Source organism: Mirounga angustirostris, unplaced genomic scaffold (genome assembly GCF_029215605.1).
Source record: "Mirounga angustirostris isolate CCGP_5_RB_7025 unplaced genomic scaffold, mMirAng1.0.hap1 SCAF_1, whole genome shotgun sequence".
NCBI lineage: Eukaryota > Metazoa > Chordata > Mammalia > Carnivora > Phocidae > Mirounga > Mirounga angustirostris.
This window is the reverse complement of record NW_026991709.1, coordinates 149,218,942-149,237,640: the sequence shown is the minus strand read 5'-3', so window position 1 is coordinate 149,237,640 and position 18,699 is coordinate 149,218,942. Positions and strand designations below refer to the sequence as shown.

The following is an 18,699-nucleotide window of genomic DNA, read 5'->3' as shown; positions in this document are numbered from 1 at the left end:
GTGGAGAGGGGAATCAGAGTCCAGAGGTTCAACATTCATTTTTTTCCCCCCATGAGTAAAAAAGTATTTTATTTTTAGAAGCTTTCAGAGGATGATGCTTTAACCAAAGGCATTCACATTTTTTTTAAAGATTTTTTTTTTTATTTATAAGTTATCTCTGCACCCATTTTGGGCCTCAAATTCACAACCCTGGGATCAAGAGTTGCATGCTCTACCAACTGAGCCAGACAGGTGCCCCAGGCATTCACTTTTTTAAATGTGACCAGAAACTTGCCCCCAGAACCCTTGCAGCCTGAGAATATGTCCTGCTTGTCTTCTTCCTGACCCTCCACCTCATTCTGCCCCACAGGGGTGTAAACAGCCTAGGAGCTCTCCCAGCAGAGCCCAGGCCGGTCCTCACTGGCCTCTCCATGTCCCCGGCATCACCCTCATGGTAGGGCCAGCCTCCACTGGTCCTCAGATGCTATGGGTGCCTACCTCCACGCGTGCTCAAACTCTGCCCACCTGGCCAAAAACCATCCTTAAAGCCAGGCAAACAACCAGACTGCTCGGAGCCAACTCTAGTCCTGTTCATACCCTGTGTCGGACTCTTTGTGTACTTTTATTCAGCCAGAGCTCCCTGAGTGTTTACTGTACAGGGAACAGCCCGAGGAGGGAGGTACCTTATTCTTCTTAACTGAGGGTTTGGGATTCCCCTCTGTCTTTAATCATCAACCTAGCTAGCACTGGGGTTGGGCCTTGGACCTCTTGTCCTTCCCTATCATGTTTCTCCTGCTCCAACCCTCCTGAGGACTTTGATTCTCAAGAGAATGTACGTCTTTGGTACTTTGTGCCCTGCACCAAATGATAACTCCAACTTCGCTTCGAGAGCTACATTGATGTGAGATCTTCTACCTCTGTTTCCCATCTACGAGGAGGGGCTCTGCCACACCAACTCAGAGGACTCTCTGAGCTGACATCCCAACTTCCCTTATTATAACCAGCAGCTTCACAATCAAATTGAAATTCAAACAGGCCTAATTTGAGAAGAAAAGAGCATGCTGCCTTATAGGCTATGTGTTCTTTTTTTTTTTTAAGGTTTTTTTTTTTTTTTTAAGATTTTATTTATTTATTTGAGAGAGAGAATGAGAGAGAGAGAGAGCACATGAGAGGGGGGAGGGTCAGAGGGAGAAGCAGACTCCCTGCTGAGCAGGGAGCCCGATGTGGGACTCGATCCTGGGATTCCAGGATCATGACCTGAGCTGAAGGCAGTCACTCAACCAGCTGAGCCACCCAGGCGCCCTAGGCTATGTGTTCTTAAAGAAGAGAGTATGTTTCTCCTTCTCAGTCTACCTCCCAACATTTCCTGGGGGTCCATCCATGGTAAAAGAAAATATGACTCCCAGCCTTGTCCACATGAACTTCTGAATAGGGAGGAAAATAGACTTGGAGTGAGTAACAACAGTGTGATCCATCCTGGGACCAGAGAAGGGGCAGGAATGGGACGGAAGGGGTATCAGAGAGAATAGCCATTTCTAGGACTGGAGGCATGAAAATGCTTGGCAAGTTTGAGGAATGCTGACATACAAAGAGGTTGGGAAATGGGCAAGAGCCGACTCTTAAACCATCTTAGACACAGAGCTGAGGAATTTGGGCCTTCTCCCAGAGACCAAGGGGAACCACCAAAGCTTTTGGAACAGGGGAGGGAGATGTGACAGGTGTGTACCAAGAATGGGGGAGGGTGTCTGTGTGCCTCTGCGGCAGGCCCCAGACAGAACCATCCACTGTGGGTGTTAGGGCTGGGGAGGTTCATGGCTGGCGTTCCAAGGGGGAGCCCTCTTGTCTCCATTCCCTCTGCAACATGATCCACCACTTCTTGGCACCTCTCCAAGCCTTGGTCTCTGTGGCTGCACAGTGGGAATGATAAGCCTTTATGTGGTTAAAATGAGGATTTAATGAAATAAGGGGTATATAAACTATAAGGAGGTGGGGCATGGTCACCACTGCGTAGGGGCACCAGCCTTGGATTGGCACCCATGCCTTCAGTCTGAGATGTCTGTCACCAGCTGTGACTTTCATGAGCACGGTGGCCAATGCACCCTCTGCTGAGCTAACATTTACTGAGGGCTTCCTGGGTGACAGCCACTGTGCTGATAAGCATGTTACACGTGTCAATGCCTTTATTCCTATTGGGGGACACTACATAGTATATTTTATCCCCATTTTGCACATGGGAAACCAAGGCACCAACAGATGGGCTAACAGCCTCAAAGTCACACAAAGTTGCTCAGTTCAGACTCCAGAGGCTGACAGCAGCAGGCCTTTATTTATTATTTATTTTAAAGAGTGTCTAACTACAAAGGCAATCTGTGGTTGCTAAATAAAACCAAACAAACTAGAACTAGGTGGAACAAGTTCAAATCCCCTGTCCTGCCTCACTTCATTCCCAGGGGCAAGCAGTTAATCATTTGACATAATATTGAAAATTAACAGTTGTTGAGAACAGCAGTATGAGCACAATGGTATCTCCTGATTAATTTCTTGCTAAAAGTTATTTTGACTGATGATGATTGGCTAGTTGTCTAGCTGTAGGTATTAGTTCATTTATTGATTCATTCAGTAAAAATTCTCTTCACTTTTACTCCGTTTCAGTCCTTGTCTGGGGCAAAAGGGGATGTCTGAACTCCATTGCCATCCAGCAGTGGGACCTAGGATAATGTGTGTAACCCCTCCTCGCCCAGGGGAGTGTACTAGCAAATCAAGGATTGTTGTCAGAATTAGATAACACATGTGAAGCATTTAGCAGACTACCCAACACAGAGTGAGCCCTCCAAAGGCATTAGTCATTGTGAAGCTATCTCCATGATATCTCCTGTGGAGGAGAGCTCATGAGTCTGTTCCCCTTGCAAACATTCATGAATGGAGCTGAGCTGTGAGCAGGGGGCACAGAAGTCCCTGATGGTCCCACAGACCAGTGGGGGTGGGGGTCAGTCACACAGGCTTCCTGTATGCACACCTGCAGTAGACGTGTGCGGAGTTATCTGGACATGCATATTTTCTCCACTCAGTTTCTCAGTCCATCTGTTAGGTTCTCTCTGTGAGTCTCCAGGTGGGTTGCCCCATCTCCGTGTGTGCATGCGAGTGAATGCCTACACACACGTGCATGTTCTTCCATCCTAATCTTCTGCAAGTGGCGTGTGAGGGCTCCTTGGGATTCTCACCGCCTGTGAATGATTAGAGTTTCAGAGAGATTTTGCAGCCAGATGAGAAAATTTGAAGAGGCCCAAGTAGGTCACAGGGGTGCTCTGGCTGTGGGGAAGAGGCCCCATTTGTCAGGAAGCAGCAATAAGTCCTGTATCAGAGGTTCCAAACTTTGGATTCTTAATGTGTCAGTAGTTCTCTATATCGTCTCCAGGCCAAAAGAAAAACCTAACAGTTTTATGTATTAACTAATTAGGTCCAAACAATTTAATAAGTAATTATGTTTCAACAACTTAGTAGCTGTTTTAAGGAATAATATGCACGCAGGGCGCCCGGGTGGCTCAGTTGGTTAAGCGTCTGACTTCGGCTCAGGTCATGATCTCAGGGTCCTGGGATTGAGCCCCGTGTCCTCAGGCTCCTCGCTAGGCAGGGAGTCTGCTTGTCCCTCTCCCTCTGCCCCTCCTCCCTGCTCATGCTCTCTCGCTCTCACAAATAAATAAAATCTTAAAAAAAAAAAAAATAACACATGTAAACTGAGAGAAAATATTTTTCATTTTTAAATAAATACAATCAACTACTAATGGGATGTATGTACCTATTGAGAGCTGCACGACGTCTCCATCCTTGAACATTTTCCGCTCCACATGGTGCTTGCTTTTTTCAAAACAACTGCCAGAAATACAGCTTCACATAGATATGATGTCACTGAAAGGAATGTGGCATGATCTCATGTTGAAACAGAACTGTCCTTACTTGGCAGTTCTTGTAATATCAGATGGATGTTAAGTATTGATTGCTATATTTCCCTTTAAAATGTCAGATATTGTTCATTGACACACACAGACTGGTGTCCTAGGGTGCCTTTGCGCACAGTTCGGGAACCATGGGCATCTGTCCCAAGAGTTTTGTAAGTGGGTGGGCTAGATGACAAAGGACTTGCTGTCAGCTGCCCCAAGTTCACATCTGCCTGTGTCTGCCTCAGTTCAACCTAGTGTGTGATCAGAGGCACCTGAAGGAGACCTCACAGTCGGTGTACATGGCCGGGCTCCTCGCTGGGTCTCTCATCTTTGGGCCTCTCTGTGACTGGTAAGAACCTTGACCAGCTCACCCCCGCCCTAGCACGCTCCTGTGCTCCTGGCACGGTTTCCCTCCATGCCCTTCACTGGTGCCCAGGATAGGGCAATGCGTCCTCTGTCAGCTAGAGCACCCAGGGCAGGCCTGGGTCTCCCTGCCTTTCTTCCCCTCAGAGACGGGCCCTCACGGCCCTGCCCCTTTGTTACCCCAGGATCGGCCGCAAGGCCACTATCCTGGTGCAGCTACTCCTCCTCGCCCTCATCGGCCTGACCACGGCCTTTGTGCCCAGCTTCGCGCTCTACATGGTCCTGCGTTTTGCCGTGGCTACTGCTGTCGCTGGGTACACCTTCAGTAATGTGACCCTGCGTGAGTATCTGGGTCCTGAAGCCTTGAGCCATGACGTGAGGCCTTGGGGTCTGAGTGGGCCACGCGCCCAGACTGCCTGTGGGAGCCTTGTCAGGCACCCATACCACAAGTGGTCACACACAAGGGGGACTGAGGCCCACGTGGACAGAGGGGCATCCAGGGAGTGCCAGGGAGGGAGAGGGCAGGGGCTGGCCCACCCTCAACCTCTCTGCACAGTTACAGAGTGGGTGGGGCCCTCGAGGCGGACTCAGGCCGTGGTCCTGGCCCAGTGCGCCTTCTCCATGGGGCAAATGGCGCTAGCAGGACTCGCCTATGGCATCCGGAACTGGAGGCTTTTCCAAATAGCTGGCACGGCACCGGTCTTGCTGCTCTTCTTCTACTTCTGGTGAGGAGGTACTTCCCAGGAGCAAGCCACCCCCAGGCTAGTTGTGCGGAGGTGTGGTTGGAGCGTAATACTCAAATTCACCTCACGGGACACTCCAAAGTGCAAGGGGTGTGGGGTTCCGTATGCACTGGAGCCCTTGGGGGAGTGGGGGGCTCCGCGGTCACAGCCATTCCGGACTTGCAGGGCTCTGCCAGAGTCAGCTCGGTGGCTTCTGACCCGGGGGAGGGTAGAGGAGGCTAAACAAGTGATCCAGAAGGCAGCCTCGGTCAACAAGCGGAGAGTCTCCGCAGAGCTCCTGAGCCAGGTACTTCTTACAGGCTGAGCTCAGCCCTGCCCCTGCCCCTGGCCTGCACAGGCCTTTCTGCCTGGCCCCTCACTGTGCATCTCCCTACCAGCTCGTCCCAGAGAAGACAGGCCCCTCAGGGAATGCCCTGGATCTGTTCAGGCACCCCCAGCTCCAGAAGATGACCCTGATCCTCTTCTGTGTCTGGTGAGTACACCAGGGCCCAGGCCAATCCCCCCCCGCCCCCCGCCCTACCCACCCCCCACCCCCCCACAGGCTCATGCCCAAGGCCCTGAGGCAGCTGGGGGATGGTGACTGACTGTCTGTCAGGGACGACTGTGTGGCATGACTGGTTTCTCCTTGGCTGTGCTCCTGTCTCCTGCCGGGACTCCCTCTCCGGCAGGCTCCCCCTGAGAGTGATGGTTTCTCATCACCCAGCAGTCACAGGGATTCCTGGACACTTTGTAGGTTTGTGGACAGCCTGGGCTACTTTGGCCTGAGCCTCCAAGTCGGTGACTTTGGCCTGGACATCCACCTGACGCAGCTAGTCTTCGGAGCAGTTGAGGTGCCTGCCCGCTACTCCAGCATCTTCATGATGCAATGGTTGGGCCGCAAGTGGAGCCAGATGTTGACTCTGGTTCTGGGTGGCCTCATGTGTATTGCCATCATCTTTGTCCCAGCAGGTACCAGGGCTGGCTCTCCCACACCCGTGTCTCCCCCCCCCGCCTGCCCCAGCTACCAGAAGCCCATCGCCTCCCTTCCAGGAGCGAGGGCTCCCCTGGGGTCTGGGAGCAGATGGGCGTCTGGGAGGGCAGGGCAGGGGCGGGGCCCAGGGTGTGGGCTGTCTCCCGGCACGTGGCTGACCAGCATCCTCCACCAGATCTGCCAGTGGTGGTCACTGTGCTGGCTGTGGTGGGCAAGTTTGCCACGGCCGCCAGCTTCACCATCTCGTACGTGTACAGTGCCGAGCTCTTCCCCACCGTCATCCGGTAAGGGCTGCTCCTCTGCCCCGACACCCTGACCTTGGCCGTGCCTCTCTGCCCTCACCACTGTTCCACAGACCGCTTATGAGGCTGGCTCGGGCAGCAGTGCTGGGGCCGCTACAGTCTAGTCCCCATGTTATCCTAGGCAGTGGAGGGCAGATACAGAAGTAGGCCATGCCCTGGCCTTGTCAAGACCGGGGTGGAGGAAGTCTAAGAATGAACGGCTGAGAAGGACGACTCAGGTGGAGGTTGGGGGGTTAGGCAGGAGGTATAGTCTTTGATCTGAGATTTGGCAGGTGAGCAGGAGGGCAGCAAATAGTCAGGCCTAGAGGTGGGAGAAGCATGGCACCCGGCTGGACAGCAAGCAGTTAGTGTGGGGAAGCGGAGACAAAAGGCTGGCAGGGCCGGGCGAGCCGAGGGAGCCGGTGGGGCCATAATGAGGGCCTGGGCTTGCCCAAGGTAGAGCTGGGGTGGAGCTGTGGCCTGGAGTTGAGGCTGGGTCCACTCAGCTTGTACTGGCCTTCCCCCAGGCAGACGGGCATGGGGCTGATGGGCATCTTCTCGAGGACTGGGGGTATCCTCACCCCTCTTGTGATCCTGCTGGGCGAGTACCAGGCGGCCCTCCCCATGATCGTCTACGGCAGCCTCCCTGTTGGGGCAGGCTTACTCTGTGCCCTGCTGCCGGAGACGCGTGGCCAGCCCCTGAAGGACACCATCAAGGACCTGGAGCAGGGGCCCCACCCTCGGTGAGCTGCTTGCTTTCTCTGAAGCCCAGACCGCCACCTCAGCATGTGTGCACTGTTGCGTAGAGCCCAGAGGGGCCCTCAGGAGCCACAGACATCTGACTGACTTTGGGCCAGGGGAGGGGTGGTGAGGGACTTGGCGGTGGGACTAATTCTTGGCCAGTCAGTGATGGCCTCCTGTTCCCTCCAGGCCTCCAGAGTCAGCACCTTCAGGAAAGGAGACAGAGGCCTCAGGAAGAACTTCCAGCCCAGGGGTGACTTTTGTGAGCAGTACGTACTTCTGATTGTGTCTCTTGAGCCCGAGTGGCAGCAGGAGCTGCCTGAACACCCCCTGGAAAAGGCTGGGCCTGCCCAGGAGCCCCGCCTCGCAGATGGGGGCAGCGCACCCTGGCCTGGCCCCCGTGCCGGCCGCTGGCTGCCTCGTCCTGAAGCACCCCGGTGGGCCTCCCTCTTCTCATTGCTTCTCATCAGCTTTCTCACCCCAGCACCCTCCCAGACCCCGAGCTGGGGTAGGTTCTGAGGTGTATCTTGGGCTTCACTTGTTCTCTGTCAGTCTTGTGGGAGTATGGCTCCTCTGGTCCCCTCAATCTGGGATCCCCCAGCCCTCGAAACAGTTAAGCTCAGAACAGAGCAGATGCTTATGGCCTTTCCAAGGATGTGGCAGTAGGAGGAGAGAAGGTTTGAAGCTGTGACCTCTCTCCAGGCCAGTGGGAGAAAAGGCTGTGGATGAGGAGAAGGCTGTATTTCCTTCTAGTGGCTGAGCCAGGCCCCGCTAGCTCAGGCGGGGCTGATGAGAAAATAAAAGGCAAGCGGAGGGCAAAAACCAAACTGACCCTCTTACATCTCCCCTCCCCCCGAGATGTGAGGGGGATACATGTGACATTTCTCAGGCACTCCTGACTGCCCAAGAACGAAGGAAGGAAAAAGCAAATGGTCACCTGATAAAGATCACAGTTTTTACAAGAAAAGCACAATCTTGAGAGTAGTCAGACCTCCAGAAACCTATAGCCTCAATTTCCTGGAGCCCTAACATCACCTCCCACCTCCATAGGATAAAAAAAACCCTATATAATCAGTCACTCCTCACACGTAGAATGCATCCTTTTCTGCCCAAGGGGTCCTGTCACGGTGCTTTAATAAAAATCACCTTTTTGGGGCGCCTGGGTGGCTCAGTTGGTTAAGCGACTGCCTTCGGCTCAGGTCATGATCCTGGAGTCCCTGGATCGAGTCCCGCATCGGGCTCCCTGCTCGGCAGGGAGTCTGCTTCTCCCTCTCCCACTCCCCGTTTGTGTTCCCTCTCTCGCTGTGTCTTTCTCTGTCAAATAAATAAATAAAATCTTTAAAAAAAAAAAAAAATCACCTTTTTTTTTTTTTTTGCACTGAAAAAGTCTCAATTCTTTCTTGACCATTCAGTCTCAGACCCAAACTCCAAATGATATCATGTTGGTGCCCAGTGTGGGGCTTGAGCCTTTCATCTGGACTTCGAGCCTTGGTGCAAACTTGGTGAATACTTCCTCTTCTGGAACTCCCTTTCATCTCAGGGGCTTTTCAAGGAGTATGGTCTTATTGGAACACTTTCATGTCCATTGCTCAGGCTGCAATCCTCTAGTCCGTGGCTACTCAATGGCATGGAGAAAGATTGCCTTTTGGCTAGAAGTTTGCACCCTGGCTGGGATGGTAATAAGACCCAGAAACTTGATGCCCTCTCTCCGTTTCTGTCCTTATACAAAGTTGTCTTTCTTGGGCAGGGGACAGCCACCTCAGTCACTAGGACGGCTGACAATCCTAAGACTCCTGTGTGAGGTTTCCTCCTCATTGGTCTAATGTGATCCCCTTCATATCTTTGGTCTAGCTTCTTTTGGTCATGAGACATTTGCGCAGAGCCAGCTGAAACCAGTACCCAATTGGATTAAAACTCAACTGGGGACCATTTCCTAGGGAAGCCGGCTGTAAGGACCACGCCTATTGGAATGGTGCTTAGATCATGGTGGATTTCTGTCTTTATTGTTTCCTGCCAGTGTTCCCTACTAACTACTTAAATTACAAAATTGGGTAATTTCCTCCTTATAAAACTTTTTTTAGTGTTTTCCATGGGTTAAAAATGGTAGGTTCTTCATGGCATGGCATTTCAGTTCCATTCACCAGCACCCATTTGTAGTGTAGGATGCAATGGGGAAGCCGGCATCCCTCCTACAAGGCAAGGTGTTGTTCGTAGTGACTTCTTAGAGGGACACCTCTGGTCACTTTGACATCAGGAACCTCTGACATTTCCTGTGTGGGATGCCACCTGGGAGACGGAGCGATTTTTGATAGTGGACCTTCTCTACTTTTCTAGGAACATGGGATCTTCTTCTTTAGTCCCCAAGGATTCTCCTTTGGGATGCCTTTTATTTATTTATTTTTTTAAAGATTTTATTTATTTATTTGACAGAGGGAGACACAGTGAGAGCAGGAACACAAGCAGGGGGAGTGGGAGAGGGAGAAGCAGGCTTCCCGCTGAGCAGGGAGCCTGATGCGGGGCTCGATCCCAGGACCCTGGGATCATGACCTGAGCTGAAGGCAGACGCTTAACGACTGAGCCACCCAGGCGCCCCGGGATGACTTTTAATCCACTGGAATCAATTTGGATTACAAGATTTAAGAAAGAGAAAACTGATCTTCTATAACATCAAGTGACTTCAGTACTCTCTAGGAGATGAGGGAAAATGGCCTTTTAATGGGACATTAAGCTTCAATACTATCTCTCAGTTAGATCTCTTCTGCAGAAAACAGGAAAAATGGACTGAGGTACCCTATGCCCAGGCCTTCATGGTCCTGCATCAGGATCTGGACCTAAGGGCCTCTTACAGAATGTGTCTAACCACCAATCACTTTCATAACCCCCCTCGGGACATACTGGATGATGATTGTCTAAGTAGGCCCATTCCTCCTAATAAACCTGGGCTACTGGAGGAATCAACTGACCAATCCAAACAAAGAGGATACCGGCTTTGTTACTATCCTTCCTCCTTATAAACCTCAAGACCCCTCTGCTCCCAGCCCAGCTGGACTTGCCAGGAGCAGAACTCCCTATCTTCCAGGACTGGATTGCATCCTTTTAGGGAGGTTGCTAATGGAGAAACAGGCACAATTAGAGTCCATGTCCCATTCTCAATGGCAGACTTGACTCAGATAAAACAACTATTAGGACGATATTCTGAAAACCCTTCTCAATGTATTGGGGGCTTCTAACAATTATCTATTATGTTTGATTTGACCTGGCAGGATATAGCCATCATATTAACTCACTGTTGCACCCCTGAGGAAAAGAACCATTATCTGGGCAGGGGCTCAAGAATTTGCAGATGAACTAGCAGCCAGAGATAGAGATCGTTATCCAGTAGGAGGCACTGCTGTTCCCAATCCTGAACCTCACTGGAATTACCAAGAAGATAGGGAAGGGAAGGATGAGACCATACAATCACCTGTTTAATGAAAAAGGATTCTCTAATCCAGTAAACTTTGATAAAATTTGGGAAGTTACTCAAGGAGCGATGAAAATCCAGCTCTGTTTCAGGGTCATTTGATGGAAGCCATCCATAAATGTACAAATCTGGACCCAATCTCACCCGAGGGAACAACTACCCTAACCCTAACCATTTTATAAGTCAATCAGCACCTGACATCAGCCGAAAAGTGACCAAAATGGCTTTAGGTCCTTAAGCCCCCACCTGGCGAGTATTAGAGGTAACTACTAGAGTCTTTAATAACAGAGATATGGCTTTACAGCAGGAAAAGAACCGGAGAGCTAAATTGCAGGGTAAAATACAGGCTCAAATATTGGCTGGCACTATTGTGGATTACCCACAACACCAGACCCACCAGCCGCCAAAGAAAAAGTCAGTATCAGACACAGGACAAGGTAAGACCCCATGCTACAGGTGTGGCCAAATCAGACATTGGAGCAAAGAATGTCCAAAGGCTCTCCACTGGGGCCATGTGTTGCCCACAAGAAAAAAGGACATTAGAAGGGAATTGAATCCACTGGAATCAATTTGGATTACAAGATTTAAGAAAGAGAAAACTGATCTTCTCCAGAGAGGGAGGAAGACAGGAACCCGCTTCCCCACCCAAGAGCAGGCACCAGAGGATCTGACATGACGGGGCCCTGAGGCTGGTCCAGCTCCCTTTGACATCAAGATGACTGAGCCCTGGGTTACCCTGGATGTGGAAGGTAAGTTTATCACTTTTCTTATTCATACAGGAGCCACTTACTCTGTCCTTCAGCACTCTGGACCTACTTGTCTTTCTAATCACAGAATTGTTGGCAGAGAAGAGGAAACCAAAATGTGCCACCAGACAATGACTTTAACCTGCAGATAGAGAAGTCAATTGGTCACTCATGTTTTTCTAGTCCTTCCGTCTTGTCCCACTCCATTACTCGGATGAGGCTTAACGTATAAACTAGGAAGCAGGTTTGCTCTTACTAAGGAAGGGGATGGCTTGTTCTCTTTAACACCTGGAGAAGTAAAACCCTACCCTGATATCCCTTCTAGTATCTGGGAGGAAGTAAATCCCCAGGTCTGGGATTGTGATGTCCCAAGATGGGCTCTTAACGCCCAACCAATCAAAGTGACTTGAAAGGACTCAACCACTGTACCTCATAAAAAACTATACCCTTTAAACCCTGAGGCAAAGACTGGGTTACAACTCCTTATTGATAAGTGTCTTAAACGTGGCATTTTAAAGCCTTGTCAGTCTCCTTACAGTGCTCCAATTCTCCCAGTAAAAAAAGCCAAATGGGGAATATAGCCAAATTTAAGAGCTATAAATGAAGTCGTTGTACCTATTCATCCCATAGTGCCAAATCCATATACTATTCTCACCAGGTCCCTGGTGACGCCAACGGGTTTACAGTACTTGACTTAAAAGATGCTTTCTTTTGCATCCCTCCAAGTAAGGAGAGGCAGCCACTATTTGCCTTTGAATGGGCCTCACCTTCAAGCCCACAGGCTGCGCCATGAACTTGGACGGTCTTGCTGCAGGGAGTTAGAGGCAGGCCTCACTTGTTTGGGGCTGCGCTTAAAAGACCTCCATGGTATTTCCCTGCCTCGAGGGACTACAGTTTAATATGTGGTGGATATTCTAATCTTACCCCACAAAAGAAGTGTCTGGTGGCAGTTCTATAACTTAACTTGATTAACCCCTAACAAGGTGCAGATATCTAAACAGAAAGTACGATATTTGGGATATGAGCTAACACCAGGTCACTGTACCCTGTCTACTGACAGGAAAAAGGCTATATTAGATCTTGGACCCCCAGGTACAGAAAAACACTTCTGTCCTTTCCTAGGTATGGCAGATTTCTGCCGCCTGTGGATTCCTGGATTTGGGCTCTTAGCCAGACCATTGTATGACTCGATTAGAGGCCCTGATGAAGAGCCTTGACTCTGGACTAAAGCCCAGAGGACAGCCTTTCAAACATTAAAAGCGAAGCTTTTGTCGGCCCCAGCTTTGGTGTTACCAAATTTAGAAAAACCTTTCACTTTATATGTAGGAGAAAAACAGGGACACGCTTTGGGAATTCTTATGCTGGAATTCGGAAATAAAACAAGACCAGTGGGTTATTTTTCAAAGGCACTTGATAATGTAGCACAGGATTGGCCGGCTTGTCTTTGAGCGGTAGCTGCTCAGCCCTCCTGGTAGAAGCAGCTTCAGGACTTACTCTGGGACAGTCCTTCACAGTGATGACTCCACATCAGGTCCAAAGTATCCTAGAGATCAAAGGCCACCAATGGATGACAGGAGACCGACTTACTAAATACCAGGCTATGCTTTGAGGCAGACCTGAAATAATACTTAAAACCAGTCAAACTTTAAACCCGGCTACCCTAATGCCTGGACCTGACCATAGTACTTCTATGCTAGAACATGACTGCTCAGAGATGATCGATTTTGTTCATTCTAGCAGACCAGATTTAAAGGATTCCCCCATTGAGAATACAGATGACAATTGGTTTACTGATGGCAGTAGCTTCAGGGATAAGGGAGGGAGAAAAGCCAGGTATACTATAGTTAAACTAAGACCACTGACCTCCAATAAATACTTCTGCTCAAAAGGCTGAATTAATAGTACCTACCAGTGCACATCAATTGACAAAAAGCCTCAAAATTATTATTTATACTGACTCCAAATATGCTTTCCTGGTGTTTCGTGCCCATGGGGCATTTTGGAAGGAAAGGGGATTATTATCAAGCCATAACTCCTTAATCAAATATGGGCCTGAAATTCTTGTTCTTTTTTTTTTTTTTAAGATTTTATTTATTTATTTGTCAGACAGAGGGAGAGACAGAGCAGAATCAGGGCGAGCGGCCGGTAGAGGGAGAGGCAGGCTCCCCGCTGAGCAAGGAGCCCGATGTGTGGGGCTTGATCCCAGGACCCTAGGACCATGACCTGAGCCGAAGGCACACTCTCAACCGACTGAGCCACCCAGGCATCCTGGGCCTGAAATTCTTACTCTTCTTGAGGCTGTACACTTACCTAAGGAGGTAGCTGTGATTCACCTCAGAGGACATTAAAAGAATATGACCTTAGAATCTAAAGGAAACAATTTGACAGGCAGCACAAAATAAACAAAGGTTAAGTCTTGTACAGTCTTTTTTTTTTTTTAAGATTTTTTATTTATTGAGAGAGAGAATGAGATAGAGAGAGCATGAGGGGGGGAGGGTCAGAGGGAGAAGCAGACTCCCCGCCGAGCAGGGAGCCCGATGCGGGACTCGATCCCGGGACTCCAGGATCATGACCTGAGCTGAAGGCAGCTGCCCAACCAACTGAGCCACCCAGGCGCCCAAGTCTTGTACAGTCTTAACTCCAATAAAGTACATAACTCCAGCCTATTCAGGCCAAGAAATTCACATAGCCCAGCAATCAGGATATTCAAAAACTACACAGGACTGGCTTATTAATGAGGGAAAAAATCTTTATACCCAAAAATAACCAATGGAAGGTAGTACAGGGTTTACACCTGGCTACTCATTTGGACAAAAGGGCTTTAGAACATTTAATTAAAAATATAAGACATGTATCATATGATCTCACTGATTTGAGGAATTTTTTTTTTTAAGATTTTATTTATTTGACAGAGAGAGACACAGAGAGAGAGTGAACACAAGCAGGGGGAGTGGGAGAGGGAGAAGCAGGCTTCCCGCCGAGCAGGGAGCCCGATGCGGGGCTTGATCCCAGGACCCTGGGACCATGACCCAAGCCAAAGGCAGATGCTTAACGACTGAGCCACCCAGGCACCCCTATGAGGAATTCTTAATCTCAGGAAACAAACTGAGGGTTGCTGGAGTGGTGGGGGGTGGGAGGGATGGGGTGGCTGGGTGATAGACATTGGGGAGGGTATGTGCTATGGTGAGCGATGTGAATTGTGTAAGACTGTTGAATCACAGACCTGTACCTCTGAAACAAATAATACATTATATGTTAAAAAAAAAAAAAAAGAAGAAGAAGAAGGTAGCGGGAGGGGAAGAATGAAGCAGGGGAAATCGGAGGGGTAGATGAACCATGAGAGACTATGGACTCTAAGAAACAAACTGGGGGTTCTAGAGGGGAGGGGGGTGGGGGGATGGGTTAGCCTCGTGATGGGTATTAAGGGGGGCACGTACTGCATGGAGCACTGGGGGTGTTATATGCAAACAATGAATCATGGAACACTACATCAAAAACTAAGAATGTAATGTATGGTGATTAACAAAGCATAATAAAATAAAATAAAATAAAAATAAAAATGGAAAACAAAACAAACAAACAAATATATTTGATGGAGTAAATTTAACAACTACAATAAAACAGGTCTGCGGATCCTGTATTGTTTGTGTACAAGTAAATCCAAAAGGCGCAGGCCGCCCCCTCCTCTCCTTTTGAAACCAGTCCAAAGGCATGGAATGGATCCAGGAGAGGGCTGACAACTTGATTTCACACAAATGCCTCCTTGCAAAGGCTATAAATTCCTACTAGCGTTTGCTGATACTTTCACTGCATGGATCAAGGCCTTTCCTTGTAAAACTGAAAGAACCATGGGAAGTAACCAAAGTTTTGCTGCAAGAAATTATTCCTAGATTTGGCCTTCCACGATCCCTTTAAAGTAACAACGGTCCTTGTTTTACTGTGCAAATAACTCAACAAATAGCACAAGCTTCAAAAATTAAATATTTTCTACATTCAGCCTGGCATCCACGATCCTTTGGAAAGGTAGAAAAAGCTAATCATACTTTAAAACATCAGCTTTCGGGGCGCCTGGGTGGCTCAGTCGTTAAGCGTCTGCCCTCGGCTCAGGTCATGATCCCAGGGTCCTGGGATCGAGCCCCACATCGGGCTCCCTGCTCAGCGGGGAGTCTGCTTCTCCCTCTGTTCCTCCCCCTGCTTGTGCTCTCTCTCTCTATCTCTGTGTCAAATAAATAAATAAATAAAATCTTAAAACAACAGCTTTCTAAACTTAGTCTAGAGACCCAGGAGAATTGGGCTACACTCTTACCAATAAGACTTCTCAGGATGAGGACTGCTTCAAAACAACCTCTAGGACTCAGCCTTTTTGAGTTATTATATGGGAAATCATTCCTTATGGTGGACCTGTTATTAGATGAAGATTATAATTTTTTTTTAAAGATTTTATTTATTTATTTGACAGAGAGAGGCACAGCGAGAGAGGGAACACAAGCAGGGGGAGGTGGGAGAGGGAGAAGCAGGCTTCCCGCGGAGCAGGGTGCCTGATGCGGGGCTCCATCCCAGGACCCTGGGATCATGACCTGAGCCGAAGGCAGACGCTTAACGACTGAGCCACCCAGGCGCCCCAAGAGTATAATATTTTATTAAATTATTCACTTGAGGCTGGTTTAATTCATAAGTTACTTGCTCCCAAAACCTGATTTAACTATAACTGGAAGTTCACCCCAAGTAAGTCCGGGAGACATGGTTTAATTAAAAGATTGGAAGTCGGGGCACCTGGGTGGCTCAGTCGTTAAGCGTCTGCCTTTGGCTCAGGTCATGATCCCAGGGTCCTGGGATCGAGCCCCGCATTGGGCTCTCTGCTCAGCAGGAAGCCTGCTTCTCCCTCTTCCATTCCCCCCTGCTTGTGTTCCCTCTCTCTCTGTCAAAATAAATAAATAAAATCTTTAAAAAAAAAAAAAAAGATTGGAAGTCAGATACAGCAGGGGACTTAAATCCAAAATGGAAAGGTCCATCTCAGGTCATATTATGTATTTCCATTGCAGTAAAAGGGGCACTCTTCCTAGACTCATATATCTATAATAAAACCTGTATTTCCTTCACAGGAAACCAATGAACAAACTAATAGCCTTCTTACTCTTGTGAATGTCCTAACAGCAGCTCAAGGAGGTGCATGTGCCATTATTGAGAGAGAATGCTGTGTATACATCCCAGGTTATCATAAAAATGTCACAGGACTAACCAAAAATATGAATACTCAAATTAAGGCTCCACAAAATTCTTCCCTCTCTTTAGACGATTGGTTAAACTCCTGGTTCAGGGGAGGACTATGGTCAACTCTGAAGGCTCTCTTTGTTGGACTTCTCGGTCTTACAGCCATTTTAATTCTAATATGTTGCCTTTTTCAATGTTTCTCCGCTTGATGCCCAGACTCCATCATTACAGTAACTTCACGTTGACAGATGGTCCTTACCAACCACAGATACTTCTTTGCTGTCCACATTGGACTCAGCTGCCTCCGCCTTTCGTAACTCCCCTATATGTTCCCTGACTGATCAATGTTGACCCACAGGTAAGCAAATCTCTACGCCCCTATTCAGCAGGAAGAAACTAAAGAAGATGAGACCTTGTGCCTTCAACAATATCAAATATTTAAGTGTGGGGGGTAGGGGGGATGATGAGATAACAAAAGGCAAGCTGAGTGCAAAAGACAAACTGACACTCTGCATACTATTCTCCCTCCCAAGATGAGAGTGGGAGAGATGTGACATTTCTTGGGCACTCCTGATTGCCCAAGAACAAAGGAAGGGAAAAGCAAATGGTCACCTGATAAAGACCAAGTCATGAAGGACATCAAACACCATCAGTTTGTAACTGTCTTAATGATTTACAAGAAAAGCACAATCTTGGGGCGTCAGGATGGCACAGTTGGTTAGGTGTCCAACTCTTGGTCTTGACTCAGGTCATCTCAGGGTCATGAGATGTGCCCCGCATCAGGCTCTGTGTTCAGTGCAGAGTCTGCTTGAGACCCTCCGCCCTCCTCAAATAAATAAAGTAATAAAAGAAGAAAGAAAGAAAGAAAGAAAGAAAGAGAGAGAGAGAGAGAGAGAGAGAGAGAGAAAGAAAGAAAGAAAGAAAGAAAGAAAGAAAGAAAGAAAGAAAGAAAGAAAGAAAGAAAGAAAGAAAAGCACAATCTTGAGAATAGTCAGACCTCCAGAAACCTATAGACTCAATTTCCTGGAACACTAACATCATCTCCCCCCTCCAGAGGATAAAAAAAGCCTATATAATCAGTCACTCACTCCTTATACTTAGAATGCAGCCTTTTCTGCCCATGGGTCCTGTCCCCGTGCTTTAGTAAAATCACCTTTTTTGCACCAAAAACATCTCAAGAATTCTTTCTCGGCCATTAGCTCTCAGACCCAAACTCCAAACTACATCAGCGGCCCCATAGGGCATTTGATCCTGCTGAGAGAGGACTCTGTGTCTGCTCCAGATCAAAGCTTCAGGCTTGCATTCTCTTCAAAGATCCTCCATCCCCAGCCCCACCTTTGGCTCACACCTAACAGGGCGGCCCGGGAATCCCCGGTGGGGCAAGAGAGGAGGCTGGGTGTTCCTCTCCTCCTCTTCCTCCTCCCTTTCCCCCTCTGTCCCCTCTGGCTCCTGCGGAGAGGGCTCTTACAGGATGAGGGGAAAGGGCAGCGGTCTTGCTCCTTAGCTGCTGCTGGCCGTAGCTGTTTCCCGGCTCTTCCATGGGGACATCTTGCTGGGATTTCTCAGCGGTGCTCCCAGGACCCATGCCTGTTCCTGCGTCTGAGCAGCGTACTCCCAGCTGACCTCTCGGGCCCCTCTTCAGCTCCTGCCTCCCAGCACTGCTCCCCACATAGTCTGTCTTGCTGCCAGCATACCTTTCCTTACAAGACAGCCCTCCTGGGTGGGGTCCCATCAAGTGACCGCAGGCCAGGCTATCTTCCCTGGCAACTACCTGGCCCACGAGAGCACCATACATCTTTGCACCAGCAAACGGTGGAAAAGCGCTTTCCTGGCCTTGGCCGCCACTTTGCCCTGCCTCCCAGGTAACCCCAGCTAGCCTCCCAGCCGAGATGGTGAGGTTCACCGTCTCCTTCTCACAAGCAGCTCCAGGCCTGAAGAAGGAGGGTTCCTTCAGAACCTCCCTCCCTCTCTCCCACTCACCTTCTCCTATAGAGGCTGGAGGGGGCGGTAGGTGCTGGGCTAGTTTCTCCATCTTTGCGAATCCGGCAAGGAAGGTGTCCAGCACCTCTTTTGAATACATGGATATTTTTTACTCACAGACTCAGCTTTGAAGTGACAGGAAAAAGTTTCATTTAGGTTCCTGCTACGTACCCAATCGTGGAATCCCAAGCTAACGTCACCCACTGGGGATATTTGAATGTCTTTTGTGGCATAGTGTGGCGCCCAGGCTAAATCTGCCTGGCTGGGAAAACCTGCATGGGATT

At 49.1% G+C, this 18,699-nt stretch overlaps 1 protein-coding gene across 3 annotated transcripts in view; it reads left to right on the top strand.

Moving 5' to 3' along the window:
* Positions 1 to 8,353, top strand: part of SLC22A13 (solute carrier family 22 member 13) — a 33,244-nt gene extending 24,891 nt beyond the window's left edge. Inside the window, exons 2-10 of one of the 3 annotated variants that reach the window (XM_045904033.3) lie at positions 4,163 to 4,266; positions 4,466 to 4,620; positions 4,837 to 5,005; positions 5,189 to 5,309; positions 5,401 to 5,495; positions 5,757 to 5,971; positions 6,169 to 6,277; positions 6,802 to 7,017; positions 7,205 to 8,353. In XM_045904033.3, coding sequence (XP_045759989.1) covers positions 4,163 to 4,266; positions 4,466 to 4,620; positions 4,837 to 5,005; positions 5,189 to 5,309; positions 5,401 to 5,495; positions 5,757 to 5,971; positions 6,169 to 6,277; positions 6,802 to 7,017; positions 7,205 to 7,298 — 1,278 coding nt within the window. In that variant the 3' untranslated portion in view covers positions 7,299 to 8,353. Of the gene's footprint in view, positions 1 to 4,162; positions 4,267 to 4,465; positions 5,006 to 5,188; positions 5,310 to 5,400; positions 5,496 to 5,756; positions 6,278 to 6,801; positions 7,018 to 7,204 lie in introns of all 3 variants that reach the window. The other 2 variants (XM_064590061.1, XM_064590071.1) reach the window with 2 other exon arrangements.
* The last annotated feature ends 10,346 nt before the right edge of the window (positions 8,354 to 18,699 follow it).